General features: G+C 42.8%; 1 protein-coding gene across 3 annotated transcripts in view; it reads right to left on the bottom strand.

Annotated features, from left to right (window-relative positions):
• LOC112247171 (DNA repair protein XRCC4) overlaps positions 1–26,007 on the bottom strand; it is a 63,720-nt gene that overhangs the window by 28,657 nt on the left and 9,056 nt on the right. For all 3 annotated transcript variants that reach the window (XM_024415895.2, XM_024415888.2, XM_024415903.2), the window contains exons 2-4: positions 24,883–25,056; positions 23,521–23,726; positions 1,787–1,947 (exon numbers count right to left, since the gene is read on the bottom strand). In XM_024415895.2, the coding sequence (XP_024271663.1) occupies positions 1,787–1,947; positions 23,521–23,726; positions 24,883–25,021 (506 nt within the window). In that variant the 5' untranslated portion in view covers positions 25,022–25,056. The remainder of the gene's footprint in view (positions 1–1,786; positions 1,948–23,520; positions 23,727–24,882; positions 25,057–26,007) is intronic.

The raw sequence follows: 26,007 nt of genomic DNA, 5'->3' as shown, positions 1-26,007 counted from the left end.
ACAAATTCGATCCATGGGCCGCCGGTTGGGGAACTCTGGCCTACAGCATCACCTAGATATTCTGCACAGATTCTGTCAGACTTGGGCCCTGACAGTAAATCTCACTAAGACAAAAATAAAGGTGTTCCAAAAAATGTCCAGTTGCCAGGACAATTCTATCTAGACACCTTTGCCCTAGAGCACACAAAGAATTATACCTACCTCGGCCTAAACATAAACACAATAGGTAACTTCCACAAGGCTGTGAACAATCTAAGAGACAAGGAAAGAAGTGCTTTTCATGCCATCAAAAGGAACATAAACTCAACATCCCAATTAGGATCTGACTAAAAATACTTAAATCAGTTATAGTACCCATTGCTCTCTATGGTTCTGAGGTCTGTGGAGCACTCACCAATCAAGAATTCACAACATGGGGAAATGATCCTTCATGTACAATGCAAAACATCAAACAATGCATGCACAGAGCAGAATTAGGACTGTACCCGCTAAATATTAAAATCCATAAATAACTGTTAAATTCTACAACCACAAAGCCCCCACCTACAGAGATTAACCTAGAGAAGAGTCCCCTCAGCCAGCTGGTTCTGGGGCTCTGTTCAGAAACACAAACAGACCCCACAGAACCCCAGGACAGCAACACAATTAGACCCCCCCCCTAAAAAATATATAAAAAATAACCATTTGACACACTGGAAAGAATCAAACAAAAAACTGAGCAAACTGGAATAGTATCTGGCCCTAAACAGAGAATACACAGTAGCAGAATACTTGACCACTGTGACTGACCCAAAACTAAGTAAATCCTTGACTATGTAGACTCTGTGAGAGAGAGAGCCAGGTATGCATATGTGCCCACTGCCCAAATAAATGAGTTGGAAACTGAGCTACACTTCCTTTCCTATTGCCAAAGTTATGACCATATCACAGACACATATTTCCCACAGATTACACAGATCCACAAAGAATGTGAAAACAAATCAAACATTGATAAACCCCCATATCTGTCAGGATAAATACCGCAATGTGCAGTCATAGCAGTGAGATTTGTGACCCATCGCCATGAAAACAGGCCAACCAGTGGAGCACAAACAACATTGTAAATACAACCAATATTTATCTGTGTACTTATCTTCCCCTACTATTCGTACTACAACTATGTGCACAATGTTAAAAACAATGTACAAAGCTGATAATAATACATTTGAAATATATTTATCCCTTTGAAACCTTTATGAGTGCAATGTTAACTGTATATTTTTTTATGTTTGTTATGTGCTTTTTTGTTTCTTCTCACTTTTGTTAATGGTTTATTTCACTTGCTTTAAAGCCACTTTGAACTGAGAGAGAGAACTTTGGGTGGGTGTTATTGGGATGATGATGTGCCCCACCCTGGCCAGACATGAGCCACTCTACTGTCTGGCTTTTTCAGCTACTCAAGGGATCAGGGAGGAAATAAAAAAATAAAAAAAGAGGAAAAAAAGAAGAAGAAGAAATTAATTAATTAATTGAAGTCAATTCCCAGAAATCCCCAATAGTCTTTGCGGCCTGGACGTGGGTAACTCTCTCCTCTCAGTTGGGCGGCTAGTGATGATGTTATTGAGTGATGATGTCATTGTTGAGTCTCTGGGGAAAGAGGGCTAGGGAGTAGACCTAAGACGAGGAGCACGGGCACAACAACCCACAGATAAGTGGACTGCATCGTAAAAGTGGAAAGTTACTTCCTTTTTTCGTGCCCTCAATCTAAACATACCCGCGCACGCGTGTTCACATACACAGTCCTTACTCTGCAAGGAGGTGCTGTCGCTCCTGCTGGAGTGTCTGATTCTTCTCCTGCAGCTGTCTGTTCTCTGCCTCCAGGTCAGCGCTGTGCTCCAGAGTGTGGGCTATCATCTCCCTGTTGAGATCCACAGGGGCAGGGTGCAGCTCCACTGCACCCATGTTCACCTACACATAGAGAGATGGTTGGGAAAGTAGAGGAAGAGAGAGAAACAGACAGAAATAAAGAGGGGAACAAGATTAAGTGAAGTTCTCTTCTTGAGTGTGTGCCTGTGTGTTTATGCAAAGTGTTAGTAGGTGTGTGGTGTGTGTGAGGAAACAATATCAGTGTGGGATTCACTACTATCGCTTTAGAACCCACTACAGAACAAGCACCCAGCTCTCTACCCACCCAAATGGGCATTCAGCAGCAAGGAAGCAGCCTCTCAGCACAAGAGGAACTCAAAGTTGTTTATCAGAATGGAGTGCTTTAGAGGAGATACTAGACTTTCAGGATCTAGGCCTCGGTGGCTTGAAGACAAGACTTAAAGTTCCAAAGCTCTCTCTCTCTCGCTTCATCTCACTTACTCCTTGGTGAGAGGGAGTGATGTAGGGAAAGAGAGGAGAAAGGCAAGAAGGAGGTGAGACTGAATAGGGAAAATAAATGCTCCAAGCTTTTTCTTGTCTCCTCTCTTGTCCCCCTCACCATCCCCACTCCTTCTAAACAAGGTATAACAGTCAACTTAATTCATCGGTCCAGACACATCTAGCTACAGTACTGTACCTCCTAGGGGCTCTTGACTGACGTGTCATTATGGGGCGTCCCACAATCGTCATTCTCTGTTTTTATACACTAATAACACAGGAATGCCTGTACATGCACACAGTGAACATCCATTGATCTGAGCGCATAGACAGAGAGCTGTCAAATATAGGGGGCCTTTCAAAAAGGATAAGAAAATAAGTCATCAAATGGTGCCAAGGTGAGGTCATCAAACAGAGACAGGGTGGGAGTTGGTTTACTGCATTTCCCTCTCTTTCTGTAACATGTTGAACATGTTGAACACACTTCTAAGCTTCACTCTCTCAGGTAATGAGGTAGCCCGCTGTGTGTCTGCTGTGGTTTCCTGAAGGAGACAGACTGGTGGTACAGTGAGTGTTCCTTATAAACCTGTCAGCTTGATGGGGGCTGTCTCTGCTTCTGGCTAGCCGTCTCCCATCTTTCACCCTCCTACAAATGGGCACTTGTCTGGGTCATATCTACTAGCCTATAGGCATCCAAAAAAGCACCTTTAAAATCTGTATGGCAAATTGACCTGTGACGGTCCTTACTAGTGCATGTAGCTATAACAAAGTGGAAATGTAGCTACAGTAGTAACTCAATCACATCAATTGAGTTATGCTAGCTAATATGTTGTCAAATGTGATGTTGTTGAGGTCAAGGTGGCTGGAGTAGCTAACTGAATGACATAACGCACAGCTCCACCCTCTCTCTCAGTCACTCTTTCCTTCTCTATGAAGTGGTCTAAATACCGGATGGCGCTAGCTGGATGAATTAGCTAGCTAGCTATGTTAGCTAGTTAGGCCATGGCTAGTAGTACCTTTTATTTCTCGCAGTCATAGACTGAATTGTACATATACTTACAATTATAAAATCAATCATAAATAATGAACAAATTGTAAAATCCTAAACTAGCAAAACACCTGAGTAGTCAGGGTTTGAGTGAGGCCAGGGTGCCAGGGACAGCATATTCCAGAACTGGTTATACGAAGCAGATGTAGATGGACAGTAGGTCTGCTGTGGTTACAGAGAAGTGCTTAATGCGCTTGAGGAGGAACTGCTTCCTGCTGGTGCTTGTGGTCATGGTGTCAACCTGGCTGCTCCAGCGCAGGTCCTGCTGGACAGTGAGACCCAGCACCCTGAACTTTGATGTCTATGACAGGGGGACACCATTGATGAAGAGGGGGTGGTGCAGGCTGGGTTTTCAGAGAAGATGACATGCATCACTACACATTTATTCTCATTGAGAAGCATGTCATTGGTAGCGGTCCAGGTGCTGAGATCATCCAGTTCCCTCTGCATTGATGATGGTTGCTGCAGTTTCGTGGTTTCAAGCAGATTCATGTCATATTTCGACACGGTTGGCAGCTTCATGTGAAGCATCATTGATGAGGGCAAGGAAAATGACAGGGTCAAGGAAGGTCAGAGATTAGAAGGTCAGAGATTAGAAGGTCAGCTAGCAATAATGCAACAAGGATGCATCCACCAGATGCGGAAGCAATTGAGCCTAGGGACAAGGTTACGGTTAACGATAGGTAGCGAACAGGCTAATATTTAATTAGATAGATAGATAGATAGATAGATAGATAGATAGATAGATAGATAGATAGATAGATAGATAGATAGATAGATAGATAGATAGATAGATAGATAGATAGATAGATAGATAGATAGATAGATAGATAGATAGATAGATAGATAGATAGATAGATAGATAGATAGATAGATAGATAGATAGATAGATAGATAGATAGATAGATAGATAGATAGATAGATAGATAGATAGATAGATAGATAGATAGATAGATAGATAGATAGATAGATAGATAGATAGATAGATAGATAGATAGATAGATAGATAGATAGATAGATAGATAGATAGATAGATAGATAGATAGATAGATAGATAGATAGATAGATAGATAGATAGATAGATAGATAGATAGATAGATAGATAGATAGATAGATAGATAGATAGATAGATAGATAGATAGATAGATAGATAGATAGATAGATAGATAGATAGATAGATAGATAGATAGATAGATAGATAGATAGATAGATAGATAGATAGATAGATAGATAGATAGATAGATAGATAGATAGATAGATAGATAGATAGATAGATAGATAGATAGATAGATAGATAGATAGATAGATAGATAGATAGATGTGGCAGGGCTTGCAAATTATTACAGACTACAAAAGGAAGCACAGCCGCGAGCTGCCAAGCAGACCACCATAGTCCCTGTGCCCAAGAACACAAAGGCAACCTGCCTAAATGACTACAGACCTGTAGCACTCACATCCGTAGCCATGAAGTGCTTTGAAAGGCTGGTAATGGCTCACATTAACACCATTATCCCAGAAACCCTAGACCCATTCCAAATTGCATACCGCCCAAAAATAACTAAACATCTGCCTCTGCAACTGGATCCTGGACTTCCTGATGGGCCGCCCCCAGCTGGTGAGGGTAGGTAGGAACACGCTGATCCTCAACACTGGAGCCCCCCAGAGGTGCGTGCTCAGTCCCCTCCTGTACTCCATGTTCACCCACGACTGCATGGCCAGGAACGACTCCAAATGATTGTGAACAACAGGAAAAGGAGGACCGAGCACGCCCCTTTCTCATCGATGGGGCTGTAGTGGAGCAGATTGAAAGCTTCAAGTTCCTTGGTGTCCACATCACCATCAAACTAGAATGGTCCAAACACACCAAGACAGTCGTGAAGAGGGCATGACAAAGCCTATTCCCCCTCAGGAAACTAAAAAGATTTGGCATGGGTCCTGAGATCCTCAAAAGGTTCAACAGCTGCAACATCGAGAGCATGGTTGCATCACTGCCTGGTACGGCAATTGCTTGGACTCCGACCACAAGGCACTACAGAGAGTAGTGCGTACGGCCCAGTTCATCACTGGGGCTAAGCTGCCTGCCATCCAGGACCTCTACACCAGGTGGTGTCAGAGGAAGGCCCTAAAAATGGTCAAAGACCCCAGCCACCCCAGTCATAGACTGTTTTCTCTACTACCACATGGCAAGCGGTACCGGAGTGCCAAGTCTCGGACAAAAAGGCTTTTCAACAGTTTTTACCCCCAAGCCATAAGACTCCTGAACAGGTAATCAAATGGCTACCCGGACTATCTGCATTGTGTGCCCAACCTCTCTTTTACGCTGCTGCTACTCTCTGTTTATCATATATGCATAGTCACTTTAACTATACATTCATGTACATACACGCGGGAGCACCAACCACTGCTCCAGCACATTGGCTAACCGAGCTATCTGCGTTGTGTCCCGCCACCCACCACCCGCCAACCCCTCTTTTACGCTACTGCTATTCTCTGTTCACCATATATGCATAGTCACTTTAACCATATCTACATGTACATACTACATCAATCAGCCCGACTAACCAGTGTCTGTATGTAGCCTCGCTACTTTTATAGCCTCACTACTGTTATTTTTCACTGTCTTTTTACTGTTGTTATTTATTTCTTTACTTACCTATTGTTCACCTACTACCATTTGTGCACTATTGGTTAGAGCCTGTAAGTAGGCATTTCACTGTTGTAGTTGGCGCACGTGACAAATTAATATGATTTGAAGACAAAAGAAGAGAGGTCAATCTTGAGGATAGAGCTTGCTCAAAAGAGGTGCTTGCAAGTTCACCGTGCTTACGCAATAACTATTTTGGCTTGCCAGATGGTGTATTCATGACAAGTTGGAAAATCTGAACCTCTGAGTTAAAATTAAGTTATTTGCGTAGAGCTTCCTATTGGTTGATTTTGATACTTTCCAAGTGGGAAACTCAGGCCTCACAGCCACAAAGTCATAAACCCCAACTATTTCTACATTTTATCTTCTTAAAATCGGATTTTCTCTAACCCTAACCTTAAATCTAACCCTAAACTTAACCACAATGCTAACCTTATGCACTAACCCTAACCTTAAATTAAGACCAAAAAGCAAATTTTGGTTTTCATTACATTTTTCATGATATAGAGCCCTACTGTGGAGGTGTCATAATACCCATAAAACCTAGCGGTCAAACAGGGAAAAGTTTCCAATCGTTTTTCTACCATTGATTTTTCCCATAGGGAATTTTATAAACACTTAAAGGGCTGTGTTTCGTGTATCCTTACAATGGCATGACGTTTTGATAACCATGTAAATCTCTCTTTTATCAATTTATTCGCCTCTATTTACTCTCAGATTCAGAAATGCTAATTAGCTTCAAAGTAGACATGCAAAACTACAAATCCCTGCAAGCTCCTGCACGTAAATCTTTAGCTGACACCTTTGCTAACAGGTATTGTGTCAATTTAAAAGATACACAAGATAGTTCACAGAATTGTCCATTTAAATAAATGTAGTCAGATGCTTACTTGCAGGTTCCTTCTCAACAATGCAACAGCAATTACAAATGATAAAACAGAAGAATACAAACATAAAGCAAATGGCTCGGTAGAATAGAAGAAACCTTTTATCATAAGTATAATACAGGAAGGCACAATATTTACACGTTTCAGGGAAGGGGGGATTGAGGGGCAAGTGTTTAAATTGTGCAGTATTAACAATAGTAAATAAGAGTCTGGTAGCAGCAGTTGTGATGTGTGTAGCATGAATGTATGTGTGTGTGTGTGTGTGTGTGTGTGTGTGCACGTGCATGTGTGTGTGTGTGTGTGTGTGTGTGTGTGTGTGTGTGTGTGTGTGTGTGTGTGTGTGTGTGTGTGTGTGTGTGTGTTTGTGTGTGTGTGCACGTGCATGTGTGTGTGTGTGTGATATGACTGGTTTCACATTAGTTTCCACTGACTATAAGTTAAAATAGATCTAAAACAAGTGTAATTTTATATTTACAATCCCCTTATCCAAACAGATTACTCATTTACCTAGGTCTTATTAATAGCTCTTATCAAGTTGTAAATTACAGTGCATGGAGAATGATGTTATTTCTATCAGAAAAAAGAAAGTTGATGTTTTTCCACTTGGAACCGTAAGGTTGCTGGACCTTATTCATAGTTTCCTCACATGTAAAGGTGGTGGAATTATGAGAGAATTAATACATGCATTTCCACATACTTAAATTCAAGAGGGATGTGTGTAAAAAAGGAATTAAGTTAATTTTACGTATGCATACCTCAGGTCTAAATTTTCCCCATAGAGAAAGAGGATGCAATGCCTCATGATGAGTTGGGAAACCAGAAGGTAGTGAGGTGCTAAATCTTTGCTGGGCTGTGTTGGGGTCGTTGACCCACTGTAATAAAGGCTGGCGTCTTCAAAAGCTCTCATTAAATGCTTGTAATTTTTGTCTAGGCCAGAGTTGTCCTGGCAGGCCACACAGCTGTTTTCTCCTGGCACGGTGAACCTGATCCTGTCAAAGTAGACACTCCTCATCATCACCGTTCTCTCTATGTTTCCCTTCCTGCTCTCTGTTGGTCTCTTTCTCCCCGTGTATTCTCTCTCACAAAGAAGAAGAAAACACCAGCAGAAATCAGACTTGTGAGGAAACCTGCACACCACACTTTTCAGGAAATACTCAGGCCCAGTCACAGTAAAATGAAGGAAACCTGAACACAAGTTTGTGAGAAGTTATATGTGCACAGTGTTCCTCATTCTTACTGTGACTAGACCATGCTAGTTCACTCTTATACAGTATTTAAATAACTTGCACAATGCTAGTTCACTCTTATACAGTATTTAAATAACTTGCACAATGCTAGTTCACTCTTATACAGTATTTAAATAACTTGCACAATGCTAGTTCACTCTTATACAGTATTTAAATAACTTGCACAATGCTAGTTCACTCTTATACAGTATTTAAATAACTTGCACAATGCTAGTTCACTCTTATACAATATTTAAATAACTTGCACAATAGTAGTTTATTCTGACTTCTGCAAGTAATTTCAATTTTGGACAAACTGTTGTCCAATATTTGACATTTCTTTCCACCAGTGTTTGTATTTCATGGTACTAAAATCAATGTTTAATTCCTGTAAGGATTTCATTGTGTTTGGAGATCACTGATTTAGTTTATATGTTATTCAATACTTTGGCTTGCCGAATAGGACCCTTTATACAGCCCTGCCTCATTCATTTCTCAATAAACAAAGTTATGCTCTTCTGTTTTCAATATACAGCATAATATGTTATTGTTCACTAACTATATAGCTTTCAACACTCAAAAACATGACAATACAAAGCTAAAACACCACAATGCACATTAACCCCCCTCAGACTCCCTGTCCTTGTTTTGTGTGATTGCTAACCTAAGCGCTGCCATCGGCCTTGGTGTTGCCAAACAGCCGATGTAACGGCTGTGAAAGAGCCCCAGCAACGAGGGCTGATTACGACATGGCCATGTAAATCAGCACTTTAACAATGCACTAATGGCTTCAGGATTCGGAGGAGACCACCCAGGTTATATTGAAAGACAGCTTCCCAACATCGTAAAAATAAGACCAAAATGAAGATGTTACTGACTGATCCTATGCAGGCTGAGCCCCACAGCCTGAGAGTCTATGAAACTGTAGGCATGCTTAATAAGAGATGATAAAGGTAATGTGCAGAGTTTCAAATGAGAGAGCTGTTTAACTAGAGGGTGTTTGTACACAGGTCTGTGTGAGTGACCGTTACATGTCTGAACGCGCAAAGGTGGATCTGAGCAAAGGTTTAGAAAGTGTACGTGTGTTCAGGGAATGATGTGTCACACTGAGTAACACTTAAGGCTTTGTTCTTACTTTAGCTCCAACCCCCTTCACTTCTTCCGTTAGATCTCCCCCTTCACCCCTGTGCCAGGGCAGCGTGTCAGTCAGCTCAGTGTGGCTAATCACAGGTCAGTCTATCTATACTGTAAAGTACAGTACATCTCTGTGACCCCGTGGTTCAACCCTGGTTCACATTACTCTGCCTGTAAGATGTGCTGTTTCATTTATCACTATAATGATAGGTTAGGGGAGTAGAAGAGGTCATAATAGCATGGGGTAAACTATAACCCTTGTGTACACTAACACGCTGAGCATTGCTGACAAGTCAGAGTGAGCCCTGAAGTCGACTGCAGCTTGGCTACTCCTGTTCTGGGCCTCTTGTAATTCAGTTGGTTTTGCAGCTCATTATATTTTGAAGATCATTATGTGCACATTTGTTTCTCTGCTCCCTCTCATTCTGACGACAAACTGTTTCCTTGACACAAGTCCTTCTTGCCAGTGACCAATGTAATGTGGTTAGGCTATGTTGGGTCCATATTGTCCTGTGAGTGGGTGTTTAAAGCCCTGGGGGCCAGGTCACTGGGCGTCCTGGGACCCCTGTCCTGGTAGAGAGAGGGAGGGCTGGAGGGTAAGAAGCTCTGTTAGCAGGGGCCATAAATAACCTGTTTATGAACTAGGGCCGGCTCCATCTAAGACGATGTGAGACAAAAGATCACAGGACTAATGCAAACAATGAGTATGTATCACAATAATGTGATTATTGTGGATAGTCAGATGAATATAATAGTTCAAATTAAAACGTTTACATGCTTTGGAAGAAGAACGATTTCCTTAATAATCCTGTTTACATGGACACATCTGAAATCAGGCTACCTGATGGCACTCTGATCAATGCTGAAAATCACCAAGCAAACTAAACATTCTACCACAGCAACCATGTTATTTTTGGGACATATAAAGCTTGTATGTGAAAGCTACTTCTAAGATGCATACATTCAGTTGTTCTGAACTTGTTCTTCACTCACGCTAGAGGGAGGCTCGCCCGGCTGGCGCCAACACATGAGCAGATCAAATACACTGCTGGAACACCGATTAAGGTGTTTATATGTCATAATAATTAGAAAGACTGCCCTGAAAACCAGGTGTTTTAATCGGCGTAAGTTTACTTTGATTTGACCTTATGCCGATTAAGATAAGCAGAGTAAGGTGTTTACATGACTATTGCATAATCTGCCTAATGGCATAATCAGTTTAATATCAAATTATTACTGTGCATGTAAACGTACTCAGTGTGTGTGTGTGTGTGTGTGTGTGTGTGTGTGGATGTGTGTGTGACACGATGAAGTCTCCATGGAAAGACGGACAGGATGAAGTCTCCGTAGAAAGACGGACAGGATGAAGTCTCTGTGGAAAGACCGACAGGATGAAGTCTCCGTGGAAAGACGGACAGGATGAAGTCTCCATGGAAAGACCGACAGGATGAAGTCTCCATGGAAAGACCGACAGGATGAAGTCTCTGTGGAAAGACCGACAGGATGAAGTCTCCATGGAAAGACCGACAGGATGAAGTCTCCATGGAAAGACGGACAGGATGAAGTCTCCGTGGAAAGACGGACAGGATGAAGTCTCCATGGAAAGACCGACAGGATGAAGTCTCCATGGAAAGACGGACAGGATGAAGTCTCCATGGAAAGACCGACAGGATGAAGTCTCCATGGAAAGACCGACAGGATGAAGTCTCCATGGAAAGACCGACAGGATGAAGTCTCCGTAGAAAGACGGACAGGATGAAGTCTCCATGGAAAGACCGACAGGATGAAGTCTCCATGGAAAGACCGACAGGATGAAGTCTCCATGGAAAGACCGACAGGATGAAGTCTCCATGGAAAGACCGACAGGATGAAGTCTCCATGGAAAGACCGACAGGATGAAGTCTCCATGGAAAGACGGACAGGATGAAGTCTCCATGGAAAGACCGACAGGATGAAGTCTCCATGGAAAGACCGACAGGATGAAGTCTCCGTAGAAAGACGGACAGGATGAAGTCTCCATGGAAAGACCGACAGGATGAAGTCTCCATGGAAAGACCGACAGGATGAAGTCTCCATGGAAAGACCGACAGGATGAAGTCTCCATGGAAAGACCGACAGGATGAAGTCTCCATGGAAAGACGGACAGGATGAAGTCTCCATGGAAAGACCGACAGGATGAAGTCTCCATGGAAAGACCGACAGGATGAAGTCTCCATGGAAAGACCGACAGGATGAAGTCTCCATGGAAAGACCGACAGGATGAAGTCTCCATGGAAAGACCGACAGGATTAAGTCTCCATGGAAAGACAGACAGGATGAAGTCTCCATGGAAAGACCGACAGGATGAAGTCTCCGTAGAAAGACGGACAGGATTAAGTCTCCATGGAAAGACAGACAGGATGAAGTCTTGCTTCTCTCATTCCTTTACTTTTCTTTTCCTGAGACCCAGTGATAAAGCTAAAGGTCAAAGTCTATGCCGTGTGCCAGGCCTTGCCAGGGTGTGGGCAGATAACTGGGCAGGACCAGAACTGCCATCCTGTGTGACTGATATAGGCTACCCTTTCACAGAGAGCTGGGGTATTGAAAAAAAGGCCTCCTTTCAGACTGAGCAAACACATCTTTCTGTTTTCATGTGGAATTTGTTAACTTGTGAATTGTGCATTTGCATATTGCTAGTGCTGTGAACACACTTCATAGCACATATATACTTGCTATTCAATAGGGAGATTTGCATTCACCTGTCTGGTTATTTCTGTAAGTGAATATAACGAAAAGGAAGCAAGGATACAAGGGAAGGTAGGTCAAAGGAGGGGAGGTCAAGGGGAGGAAGGTCCTTCAGACAATTGAGATGCATCTCTGTGAGGAATTGTTGCAAGGAAACACTATAGACCAGGTATATTTTCTACGAATATTGAACAGTCCAAGAACATGACATCCTTGAGAAATGTATGAGATTCACGTTGAAAGTTACACTTACACTGTGTAATCAATAGGGAAAGGAGAACAGAAGACATGGATTTGACGGAAGGCAACCTAGTGGCTAGAGCGTTGGGCCAGTAACCGAAAGGTTGTTGGATCGAATCCCCGAGCTGACAAGGTAAAAGTCTGTTGTTCTTTCCCTGAACAAGGCAGTTAACCCACTGTTCCCTGGTAGGCCGTCATTGTATATAAGAATTTGTTCTTAACTGACTTGCCTAGTTAAATAAAGGTTACATTTCAGAATACAAAAAAACAAAAAAGAACTAAGCTAATGGATACCACACACATTTGTATATGTTTGTAAAAATATCCTATTAAATTAGATACATGGCCTTGATATGCATAATCCATTCACGTACAAAATTACTTATACATACCATACATTCCCCAATTTGTAGACACACACAGTTATAACCCCAGCCTTATTACCCCAACCCGCTATGTCCAGATTTACAAACACATCTTCGACACTCAGCATATACCTCCCCACTTTGTAGTTTAACACACAACTGCCATACACACACATCCTTAAGAAGTATATCCTTAAAGAAAACACGTTCCATGTGCTCTCTCAATACAGGCATAACAGCCAACATACTGTATATGTACCCCCATCAGCCAAACAGTGCCCATATGCCCATCACACAGTCACACTTCCATTATTCCCTGTCTTATACATCCGACACAGATAAATCCCAGCGGTAGCGTGCGGAGTACAGCTTAGGACAATACGCCAGGGCTCAGTTTTATTGGAGAGAATGAAATGCATAGAAATAGAATGAATAGAACAGGAGTCCCAAACAAGTGAAAAAATATTTGGTTGTTCTATTCGTTGTATTTATATGCAACCTATCCGATAGGCGAAATACAGGTAGATAACTTTTGAAAAACTGGGCCCAGGCTTTTCTTTACCAGCTTCTCCTGTCAGCCCCCCTCACATCAGCCCCCCTCAGAGTAAGGAATCACAGTATGAGAGGAACAGACGGGGGGGTGAGGGGAGGGTAATAGCCCAAGGAAAAGAGCAGGGAGCCTGTTGAAGTAGAGGGGGGAAGACTGGAGTTGGGATACCTACTTTTTCTATATGGTATCTAAATCTTTGGGTATGGCTGCCCACAGTACACACCCACACCACTCTGCTTCAATCAGAGGCATAAACTAGTGCTAATCAGTGTAAGTGTCTGAGGGGATTCCCTTGTGTGTGTGTGTGTGTGTGTGTGTGTGTGTGTGTGTGTGTGTGTGTGTGTGTGTGTGTGTGTGTGTGTGTGTATGTATGTATGTATGTATGTATGTATGTATGTATGTATGTATATATATATATATATATATATATATATATATATATATATATATATATAGACCTAGTCCAGACAGTCAGTGCCCAGAACAGAAGGTCAGCAGCAGGGAGGGGAGGTGGAATGTAGGACTGGAGAACAAAGGGATCGGGACATGACCCCAGTGAAAATGGAAACACATAGTGGGCATAGAGGGGAACAAGGCATTCCTTATGGGAGCATCCAACTGAATGTCCTGAAGTCACCCTGGTTACACTGGGAGCATCCAACTCCCAAGTGAATGTCCTGAAGTCACCCTGGTTACACTGGGAGCATCCAACTCCCAAGTGAATGTCCTGAAGTCACCCTGGTTACACTGGGAGCATCCAACTCCCAAGTGAATGTCCTGAAGTCACCCTGGTTACACTGGGAGCAGGGACACAATGAACTCATTCATAAAGGCAAAGTCTACTTGATAATCTAGACATCCTTTGGTTTTCCAAAAAGTTAAGCAATTTCATCCATACTGTGATATAAGAAACTTTAAGGAAAATGACCCTGTTGCAGAGTCCGCAAGGTGAAACCCCATTAATTGCTTAATATACAGTACACGTTACAACAGACAGGATTTAGTAGAGAGTATATATTACTACAACAGACATGATTTAGTAGAGAGTACACATTATTACAACAGACAGGACTGAATAGACAGTATATATTATTACAACAGACAGGACTTAATAGACAGTATATATTATTACAACAGACAGGACTTAATAGACAGTATATATTATTACAACAGACAGGACTTAATAGACAGTATATATTATTACAACAGACAGGACTTAATAGACAGTATATATTATTACAACAGACAGGACTTAATAGACAGTACACATTATTACAACAGACAGGACTACTGTTGGAGCCCACGCAACCATTAATCATAGCCATATACCCCTTTCCTAGCTCAAAATGGCATGTATCTCTGGAAAACAATGACGTGTGTGTGTGTGTGTGCATACGTGCGTGTGTGTGATCGTATAGCACTGTGTGTGTGTTTTGGGGTGGGAGGGGGTCTTTATTATGGGAAGCGTGGGCAACTAGCGGAAAGCTTGCCCTGTCAGCAGCAGATCCACCTTGCAGAGGCTGTGGGGAAGATAATGAGACGGAAGTGAGAGGCGGCAATGCCCTGATAAAGACTGATAATTTGAGGCTTTCTAAACAGTTTAGTGTGTGCCATGGAACATGATGACACTATTGGGTCACATTTCTGATTGTACCAGAAAGACTCCAGCAAGATTGTGGGAGAAATCTGCATGTCAAAATGACTGCAGTTCTTTAACAAATATCTGTAAGTGCAACTTGTGCAAACAGACAAAAAGATGAATGATGGACACCCAGACAGACCACATGGATTAGTCCTAAATTGTATCCTCCATTGTGGTCTGGAGAATCTTAATTTTTAGCTTTCTTCCAATTGTCATACAGAACTGGCCGTCTCAATTTCTTTGTAATTTGCAACCAAATACACAATTTGAGTTGTATTAATTGTCCTACTTTTCAGTCACTCTGGTCCCTGTCTGCTTTTGTTGGTTTAGCGATTTATCCAAACACAAATTAGCGTCATTGCACCACTACACAAAACTGTGAAAATGGAAACACAAAACGGGACAACATTATTTCTTGGAGAGGATACTATTGTATCCGAGAGGGGTCTGGATTAGGACTGAAATGATTCTGGATTTCACCACTACTTGTTCTGCCCAACACTGAACATGTTCTTAGTAAGACATTATCTGCAGTTCTTTAAGTAAAACAGACATCTAGATATTTTCCTTGCAGTGTTACCTGTATCAGAGCCTGTCTGTTTCGGTTGGCAAGCTCAAAAGTCAAGTCGCCCTGCGTATCTATCAATGCATTCTGCCTAACAAAAGCCACAGCACCCTAGACAAGGGCACCACTATATGACTGTTTGCCAACAATGACGTATCTGTGGTATTCACAGACGTGTTTGGTTTTGGGCTGGGTGGGGAGAATTCATTTTCATTTCAATCACACTGTTTTCTTCGCTGTTCTTCCTCTTTTCTGCCACAGAAGCAGGTGTTGGAGCAGCTCCACGCCCAGTAGAGACAGCTAGATGAGACAGTGGTATCATTGGTATAGAATGGGTTGGACATGATATGGACCTTTAGACACCCTACAGTAGTACAATAGCATGGATAATGGCAACACAGTGAGAAAGGCCATGTATAGTCTAGTCATAATATGGATAAGTACAATCGTTAATGTGAGTTAATGTAGCGCAAAGAAAAGGACAGGGAACTTTCCTAGTCCATATAAATCCAATAGGAAGCATCATAATCCACAAAAACATTATGTTTGTCCTCTCTCTCAGACCAAAGGTTGAGAGAACGCCAAGAGCGTGCAAAGCTGTCATCAAGGCAAAGGGTGGCTACTTTGAAGAATCTCAAATATACAAATATAAAATATATTTTGATTTGTTTAACACTTTCTTGATTACTACATGATTCCACATGTGTTATTTCATAGTTTTGATATCTTCACTATTATTCTACAGTGTAGAAAATGGTCAAAATAAAGAAAAACCCTTGAATGAGTAGGTGTGTCCAAACTTTTGACTGGTACTGTATATATATATATATATATATTAAAAAAAAGGGATTTGTCTGACACGGTAAAGCAGTTATCCCCCAGCCTGTTAGTTCTCTAGAACCCCTGACAGATGATGTTGCTGACAATATCCTGATAGTATCCAACTTCACCCCAACACCGAACTAGCACATCTCAATTCATTCAAGTAATACTTTCACAGAGGAGCATCAATGAATCAACTGAAGATCCAAACAAGAGAACCTGAACATGTGTCAAGTGCAGTGTACTGTAGGTATTCATCTAAATATATGGCTCTGGGCAATGCATGCAAGTGAGCGGCTGCAAGAATGCCCTTGCCACAAGTCATGGGTCAAATCAAAATGTATTTGTCACGTGCGCCGAATACAACAGGTGTAGACCTTACAATGAATTGCTTACTTACAGGCTCTAACCAATAGTGCAACAAAGGTATTAGGTGAACAATAGGTAAGTAAAGACATTAAAAAAAATGTCTAAAGACAAACAAATAACAGCGCGGGGCTATATACAGTAGCGAGGCTATATACAGTAGCAAGGCTATAAGAGTAGCGAGGCTACATACAGACACCGGTTAGTCAGGCTGATTGAGGAAGTATTTACATGTAGATATGGTTAAAGTGACTATGCATATATGATGAACAGAGAGTAGCAGTAGCGTAAAAGAGGGGTTGGCGGGTGGCGGGACACAATGCAGATAGCCCGGTTAGGCAATGTGCGGGAGCACTGGTTGGTCGGGCCAATTGAGTTAGTATGTACATGATTGTATAGTTAAAGTGACTATACATATATGATAAACAGAGAGTATCAGCAGCGAAAAATAGAGGTTGGGCACACAATGCAGATAGTCAGGGTAGCCATTTGGTTACCTGTTCAGGGGTCTTATGGCTTGGGGGTAAAAACTGTTGAAAAGCCTTTTTGTCCTAGACTTGGCATTCCGGTACCACTTGCCATGCGGTAGTAGAGAGAACAGTCTATGACTGGGTTGGCTGGGGTCTTTGACAATTTTCAGGGCCTTACTCTGACACCGCCTGGTGTAGAGGTCCTGGATGGCAGGCAGCTAAGCCCCAGTGATGAACTGGGCCGTACGCACAACCCTCTTAAGTGCCTTGCGGTCGGAGGCCAAGCAATTGCCGTACCATGCAGTGATGCAACCAATCAGGATGCTCTCGATATTGCAGCTGTAGAACCTTTTGAGGATCTCAGGACCCATGCCAAATCTTTTTAGTTTCCTGAGGGGAATAGGCTTTGTCATGCCCTCTTCACGACTGTCTTGGTGTGTTTGGACCATTCTAGTTTGTTGGTGATGTGGACACCAAGGAACTTGAAGCTTTCAATCTGCTCCACTACAGCACTGTCGAAGAGAATGGGAGCGTGTTCGGTCCTCCTTTTCCTGTTGTCCACAATCATCTCCATAGTCTTGGTTACATTGAGGGATAGGTTGTTATTCTGGCACCACCCGGCCATGTCTCTGACCTCCTCCCTATAGGCTGTCTCGTCGCCTACCACTGTTGTGTCGTCTGCAAATTTAATGATGGTGTTGGAGTCGTTCCTGGCCATGCAGTCATGGGTGAACAGGAAGTACAGGAGGGGACTGAGCACGCACCTCTGGGGTGCTCCAGTGTTGAGGATCAGCGTGTTCCTACCTACCCTCACCAGCTGGGGGCGGCCCATCAGGAATTCCAGGATCCAGTTGCAGAGGGAGATGTTTAGTTCCAAGATCCTCAGCTTAGTGATGAGCTTTGAGGGTACTATGGTGTTGAACGCTGAGCTGTAATCAATGAATAGCATTCTCACATAGGTGTTCCTTTAGTCCAGGTGTGAAAGGGCAGTGTGGAGTGCAATAGAGATTGCATCATCTGTGAATCTGTTTGGGCGGTATGCAAATTGGAATGGGTCTAGGGTTCTGGGATAATGGTGTTAATGTGAGCCATTACCAGCCTTTCAAAGCACTTCATGGCTACGGATGTGAGTGCTACGGGTCTGTAGACATTTAGGCAGGTTGCCTTTGTGTTCTTGGGCAAAGGGACTATGGTGATCTGCTTGAAACATGTTTGTATTACAGACTCAATCAGGGACATGTTGAAAATGTCAGTGAAGACACCTGCCAGTTGGTCAGCACAAGCCCGGAGCACACGTCCTGGTAATCCGCCGTGTCACTGGGCAGCTCGCGGCTGTGCTTCCCTTTGTAGTCTGTAATAGTTTGCAAGCCCTGCCACATAAGACGAGCGTTGGAGCCGGTGTAGTATAGTTCAATCTTAGCCCTTTATTCACACTTTGCCTGTTTGATGGTTTGTCGCAGGTCATAGCAGGATTTCTTATAACCTTCGGGGTTAGAATCGTGCACCTTGAAAGCTGCAGCTCTACCCTTTAGCTCAGTGCGAATGTTGCCTGTAATCCATGGTTTCTGGTTGGGATGTGTACGTACAGTCACTATGGGGATGACGTCCTCGATGCACTTATTGATAAAGCCAGTGACTGATGTGGTGAACTCCTCAATGCCATCGGAAGAATCCCGGAACATGTTCCAGCCTGTGATAGCAAAACAGTCCTGTAGTTTAGCATCTGCTTCATCTGACCACTTTTTTATAGGCCGAGTCACTGGTGATTCCTGCATTAATTGTTGCTTGTAAGCAGGAATCAGGAGGATAGAGTTGTGGTCGGATTTACCAAATAGAGGGCGAAGGAGAGCTTTGTTCGCGTCTCTGTGTGGAGTACATGTGATCTAGAATTTTTTTCCACTCTTGTTGCACATTTAACATTTGGGAGAACTGATTTAAGTTTCCCTGCATAAAAGTCTCTGGCCACTAGGAGCGCCACCTCTGGGTGAATGGTTTCCTGTTTGCTTATTTCCTTATACAGCTGACTGAGTGCAGTCTTAGTGCCAGCATCTGTATGTGGTGGTAAATACATAGCCACGAAAAGTATAACTGAAAACTCACTAGGCAAGTAGTGTGGCCTGCAATTTATCACAATATACTCTACTTCAGGAGAGAAAAATCTAGAGACTTCCTTAGATTTCGTGCAGCAGCTGTTGTTTACAAATATGCACAGACTGCCCTCCCTCGTCTTGATGGTGCTGTGTATATCCCGCAAGCTGAATATCCATGTCATCATTCAGCCACGATTCCGTGAAACATAGGATATTACAGTTTTTGATGACCCGTTGGTTGGATATTCGTGATTGTACCTTGTCTAATTTATAGTCCAATGATTGCACGTTGGCGAGTAATATTGACGGTAACGGCAGCTTTCCCACTCGCTTTCTGAAGATCCTCACGAGGCATCCCACTCTGTGTCCTCTGTACCTGCATCTCTTCCTCTTGCAGATAACTGGGATGTTGGCCTTGTCGCGTGTTAGGAGAATGTCCTGTGCGTCCTGCTTGTTGAAGAAAAAATCTTCTTCTTATCCAAGGTGAGTGATCGCTGTCCTGATATCCAGAAGCTCTTTTTTTGCCGTAAGATAGTGGCAAAAACATTATATACGAAATAAGTAACAAATAACGTGAAAACCCCCCCACATAATAGCACAATTGGTTGGGTGCCCGTAAAACTGATGCCATTTCTTCCGGTGCCATTTTTCAATGGGTATGAGAGGGTATGAGAGAAGTGATTCAACACGCAAAACCTCAAAATATTGGAGAGCCTCCATAGGAAGCCTCTGGGAATTCCCTGGGACTGGATGCTCCTGGACCTGCCCTGTCCTCTGGGAATAAGAGGAGCAGTGACAGTCAGGGTGTTCCCCCCTCAGCTAGGCTAGCCAACAACATCAGCCACACATCAGCCTGTGGTCTGTGTGGAATGGTGACAACTCAGGCAGGCCTGTCATGAGGGAACGTAGTGTGGAGTGTGTGCCATATACTGAACATGGGGGTGCTATTTTCCCCCAGGCATGGCAGTTTGTGCGAATGGGGAAAAAGCATACAGTGGCTAGTGCATTGTATAGAAGGGTAAAGACTGATTCATAACGTAGGGAGGCTCTACAAGAGTATAGTCCAACATACCATAGTACACAGGACTTCTTTACTGAAGCCCAACAAATCAATATGCATATGAACGCATTCACAGTATGCTTGAAATCAATGCAAGCAACGGGTGACCATGCTTAAGAAGGAGAGTTGGAAACTAAACAAAATACCTAAATCACTAATCAATGTGCTTCAGAAAAAGCACCTTCAGGAAACTACCCCAGAACTGGAACTGTCCTGTAGGTGTTTTTAAGCAGGAAGTTAATCCCAGACAAGGTATAGACAATTCCTGGGGTGGCAGGGTAGCCAAGTGGTTAGAGCATTGTACTAGTAAGCGAAAGGTTGCAAGTTCGAATCCCCGAGCTGACAAGGTACAAATCTGTCGTTCTGCCCCTGAACAGGCACCCACTGTTCCTAGGCCTTCATTGAAAATAAGAATTTGTTCTTAATTAACTGACTTGCCTAGTTAAATAAAGGTAAAATAAATAAAAAATCCCAGACAAGGTATAGTCATATTTAACTAGGCTATACAGTATGCTACTGTACAAAACCATGAGTTGGTGTCTGTTGAAATGAGGCCATGGGAGCTATGTAAAAACCCACAAAGTTAGTGTCATTGCCACAGAAGTTCCAGCTGACAGAGTGTTACAAGAAGACCCTCTTCCTTCATCATCCCTTCTACCCCAATCCACTGACATCTAAAATTCAACGAAGCATGTAGTTTGTCAGTATAAACTATATGACCAAAAGTATGTAGACACCTGCTCATCAAAATCATGGGCATTAATATGGAGTTGGTCCACCCTTTGCTGCTATAACATCCTCCACTCTTCTGGGAAGGCTTTCCACTAGATGTTGGAACATTGTTGTGGGGACTTACTTCCATTTAGCCACAAGAGTATTAGTGCGGTTGGGCAATGATGTTGGGTGATTAGGCCTGGCTCGAAATCGGCGTTCCAATTCATCCCAAAGGTGTAGCATTAAGATTTCCCTTCACTTGAACTAAAGGGCCTAGCCTGAACCATGAAAAACAGCCCCAGGCCATTACTCATCCTCCGCCAAACCTTACAGTTGGCACTATGCATTCGGGCAGCTAGTGTTCTCTTGGCATACGCCAACCTCAGATTCGTCCGTCGGACTGCCAGATGGTGAAGCGTGATTCATCACTCCACACACCACTCTTTACAGCTATCTGTCACTGTTCTCATTGTCAACTAGACCACACTACTGAGTACTGTTGTTAACTTAACATTTACAGGCAATATAAAATGTTACACATTTTACAGAGATAGTCCCCTATTCAGCAGAGACTGGGTGTGTGCGCCTATAGATTAATAGATTGTGTGATCAGTGTTCCTGATCCGAGATCAGAGTTTACGAGCATAGTGAATGTGATAGCAATAGCACCCAGGTCGTTTCTTTTGCAAACACTCCGACTTTACATAGTTATATCATACAATCACTAGTGTGAAGGGACGCTGTGTTGACATAATGATTGGGCAAGCTGCTGAGGACATTCAAGCCAAAATGAGGAATATCACCTGGTGCCACAATGCTACCTCAGACTCTGAAGCAACAGGTGTAGACTGTTAACCACCTGGCAAGAGACACCCTCTCCCTCTCCCTCTCGGAAAGAACGTTAGTTAATATTTCCAACAGTGACTTAACTCAAGCAATATCATTATAAAGAGCATACTGTGTCATGAACTACCATAATAACAGTATTAAAAATATTGCTAATGCTAATACATTAGCAATGTTTGCAAATACACAATCTTCAAGTCGATTCAAAAGCTTGATCTTTTCCACCAGCAATGTTGAGGCTATAAAATGCACTGTTAGGAGTAACTCATCTAAAACACCTGCTTAAGAGCAGTTTAACAGCAAAACCTTATATTATATATAGTGTATCATTACAACTTCTAGGGGTCATGTGCATCAGATATTAATGTCAGGTTAAGTTCAACATCTGTTTTGTACTCTTTCTTCTCCTTTCTTGTGCTCCCGAAGGAAACTTGCCTCATCTTAGTCACTTTTGTACCCTACAATTATCTTGCTAAGAAGACTTGTTACACTTTCAACTTCTGTGTGTGTTGAAAAAGAAAGAGAGAGAGAAAAAGAGCTAAGAAAAGAAGCAGGTGATAACCCAGCTAAGTTGTTAAAGTTTAATGCAAACAGACCCCAGGAATCCTCAACAAAGGCCTACCACACACACACACCACACACACACACACACACACACAGTTTGTATTAGTCCTCTGTATCTGACCTTTTGTCTCACATCGTCTTAGATGGAGCCGGCCCTAGTTCATAAACAGGTTATTTATGGCCCCTGCTAACAGAGCTTCTTACCCTCCAGCCCTCCCTCTCTCTACCAGGACAGGGGTCCCAGGACGCCCAGTGACCTGGCCCCCAGGGCTTTAAACACCCACTCACAGGACAATATGGACCAAATCCTACCTTGAGATCTGTGCAAAGACTAAGAATGTTCTCACAAATCCCCCATTGATTTCTATGCATGATTTACGCACAGGGACTAAACCATTCTGTTCTGATAAGATGGGTAATAAATTGCCAGATTGTTATCTTGGTTTCTCCTCAAGTGGCCCTCAAGGGAACACAACCTTCTTTATCCTGGATTGTGGAGAAACAATACATCTTATCTTTAAACAGCCCCTTGTAAACCCTCTTAGTGACTTCCTGTGTATTTTTTGTGTGTGGCTAGTGACCTACGTCCTTGGGGCATCATGGGAAATGAAGTGTGTGGTCAAACAAATTGAGCCGCACATAAGAAAAACCTATGGGAAACCAGAAGACTAGAGGATCTTGCAATGAGAGCCATTAGGCCTAGTAACAGTTTACATTTGGGGACATGTTCACAGGCCCAGATTAAGCCGACTTTCAAATCCTTGACTAAAAAGAATGTTCAATGGAAACTCTCCATTGGTCCAGGAGTAGTACAGATGTAGGATCTTAATCTTTGGACCAGTTTGCTACAGCAGGAAAATAAATCTGCAGCAACAAGAAATGTGAATTATAAAAAAATTGACATTTTTGTAGGGGTGGATACATTTTTCGTAAGGTAAAATCAAGTCTGAAATTTCAAAGTGGAATTTACAAACTACAGAATACTTTTTAAACTTGAAATGAACTATATGTTTTAAATGTCCTGTATTGCAGGAAAGTTCTCCTGCAACAGTGTGATCAAATTCATATCCTACATCTGTATGAGTAAAAACAAGCAGTGGATTGGGCTACTATTCTACCTGGTATGTTAGCATAAACATTGGGATGTAGCCTGTATCTCCATCTGAAAGGGAAGGAGTCATGTGGGGTGTCATGCTATAGTAGCCATGGCTGACACTTACCAAAACGCCTCTCTGGGACTTCTTGTCATACGACAGACAACCGTGGTCAGAGGAGAGGTGGAACAGGTACTCCTCCTTTTCTGCCACTCTTCCTCTTCCTCTTTCGCTTTCTCCTCCTCCGGTCAGTGCCTGATGAAGATCTTCCACATATTTCTCCCTTTTCACTCCCAACTCTGTGGCTTTCCCAGTCATCTCCTCCTCTGGTACTGTAAGAGTACAAAGCAGCGGTTAAAACAAGAAGACACAACTTTAGTCCCCAAGGTTTCTTCTGGCATTGATCCTCACTTTTCAATCAGAGATTCTACTTAGCTACCTACTGGTAGGTGTGTGGACTGGCCAGTCAATGATATTGATGCCAGTAAATAGGACTGGAGTTGTATAAAATTGCTGACGTGACTATACCGAAGTCTCACTGGAAGGACAATGCATACTTTAAATGCATGTATAAAGGAGGCTTAAAGAGGAAAATGTGCATTATGGGAAACAGCACCACTGTTTGCCCCAGTGCCTTTGCTATTGTTTTGGTTTTGTTGATAAAAACAATGTAGAGGGGCATTCGGCAGTGTGAAAAAAAATCTAAAAATCAGTACACTGCTGTGCTATCGCACGTGCTACGATATGGGGGACGGTTCATTTTCAGTAAGTTCTTTGTTGTTGTAACATCCAAAACAGACGTGGCAGTCTCACCAATTAAGAATTCCAGCTTTAAGGAAAGCATGCAAGGAAGCCAAGGAGAAGATCATTAACTGCTCTCCAAGGGGCCAGGGTCCCAATTAACACAGGTTCAAACACACACACACTCAAACATGCACGTGCATATCTGTCACAATGCCGTTACTGCCTGTCATCTCCCAGATGGACAGCCAGAGAAGAGAGTAGCTATGTTCCATGTGTACATGAAAGCAAACATAGCAGTGCTTTGTTGCCATTCCTAAATGACACAAAACAAATGGTGCACTAAGTAACTTCTTAGTTGAAAGACACAGTGTGGCATTCACTTGGACACCCCTCAACACACACACACACACACACACACACACACAAAGACAGGCCTTGTAAGGCTTCATCAATGTAATACACCTGTAAGCTGCACCATGTGAGTGAATATGGATGATGAAACAAGCCCGCTGCTGTCCCTCTGGCTAACAGACCTGCAGTCACAGTGCTATGAGTCGAGGTACATAGTTGGGCCAGGTGCCTACTTAAGAGGCCTTATGAAGAGAACCCCAAACACACCTGGTGACAACACAGTCTGGAGGATGGTGAAGGAGTCGGGCCTCTACCATGTGTGTGTGTGTGTGTGTGTGTGTGTGTGTGCACGCATCTATATACATGCTTGTGTAAGCCGCATCTAGCCCTTACCTTCTCCGATCCAGGACGAGCTGCCGTCACTGAGGGCGAGAGTGAAACCAGCACCCAGGTCTTCGGCCCAGTCCACCCGCAGGAAATAGGGGATGCTTGGGTCCAACACCACACTGATCTGACGGACCGTACCACTCATGCCTCCCAAATACCGTCCCACTTCTAGCTCCAGACCTGCAGAGATAGAGACCCAAGGGACAGACTTTAGACAAGGACAATCTTCATCATGTACATAAAACACTCTTGATGTGACAACTTTTTAAAAAATGTAAAAGCTTTTTCTGTTACGTATTTTGAGTATTAACTGTGGTTGCATCAATGCCGGGCATTGTTTCATTGCTCATGGTTTACTGCGAATACAAGCCCCCATGCAAATTCACTCAGGGATTGGGCAGTGTCATACAGTGTGTTGCAACAAAGGGCCTTTTAGGAGGTTGTATATGTGTGTGTGTGTGACGTTAAAACCACAGGGGATATCCATGGGGTCTGGCATTGGGGTGTTGGCTCTCTAACCACCAACAAAGTGCAGAATAAAAGAAAAGAGCACAACATCCTGGTTGTTTAACAGCTAACTCAATTAGAATGTTGTGTATCAAAACATATATGTTAGGCCTAGACTGAATCACTTGAATCCCTGCAGGTTTTGCCAGACAAAGATTTATCCTCAATCACAAAAATGATAATCTGAGGTTTACAAACCAATCTCAGATTCCCCTACCTGCAACATTTCTTCAAATCTCCCAATACAGAAACCATTGATGAATTAGAAATGTATTGGAAAATGTGTTTTCCTCGACAAAGCCAGGGAAACTTTTACTTGATTACGAATGTCCATGCCAAAAAGCATGATTACAGCTTCCAGGTGAGGTGAGAGGTGAGTTGGACTATTGCCTGCCAAAGTATAGGGCTGAGTGAAAAGAACAGCTTCATTGGCAGTTGGCCATTTGGACACGTTTGAAGAAATGAAAAGGAGCCCATTCGGAGAGGGAGCCAAAAGTTATGTGTACACATTTTTTTCTCCCTAAAAAAGGCCAAGGAGCAGGTCAAGGTTATTCAAAATCAGTGGTACAGCTGAGACCTGTCCTCTCTCACACACACACACAGACACACACACACAGCAGATTA

Source organism: Oncorhynchus tshawytscha, linkage group LG04, assembly GCF_018296145.1.
Source record: "Oncorhynchus tshawytscha isolate Ot180627B linkage group LG04, Otsh_v2.0, whole genome shotgun sequence".
NCBI lineage: Eukaryota > Metazoa > Chordata > Actinopteri > Salmoniformes > Salmonidae > Oncorhynchus > Oncorhynchus tshawytscha.
This window is presented reverse-complemented; position numbering and strand designations above follow the sequence as displayed.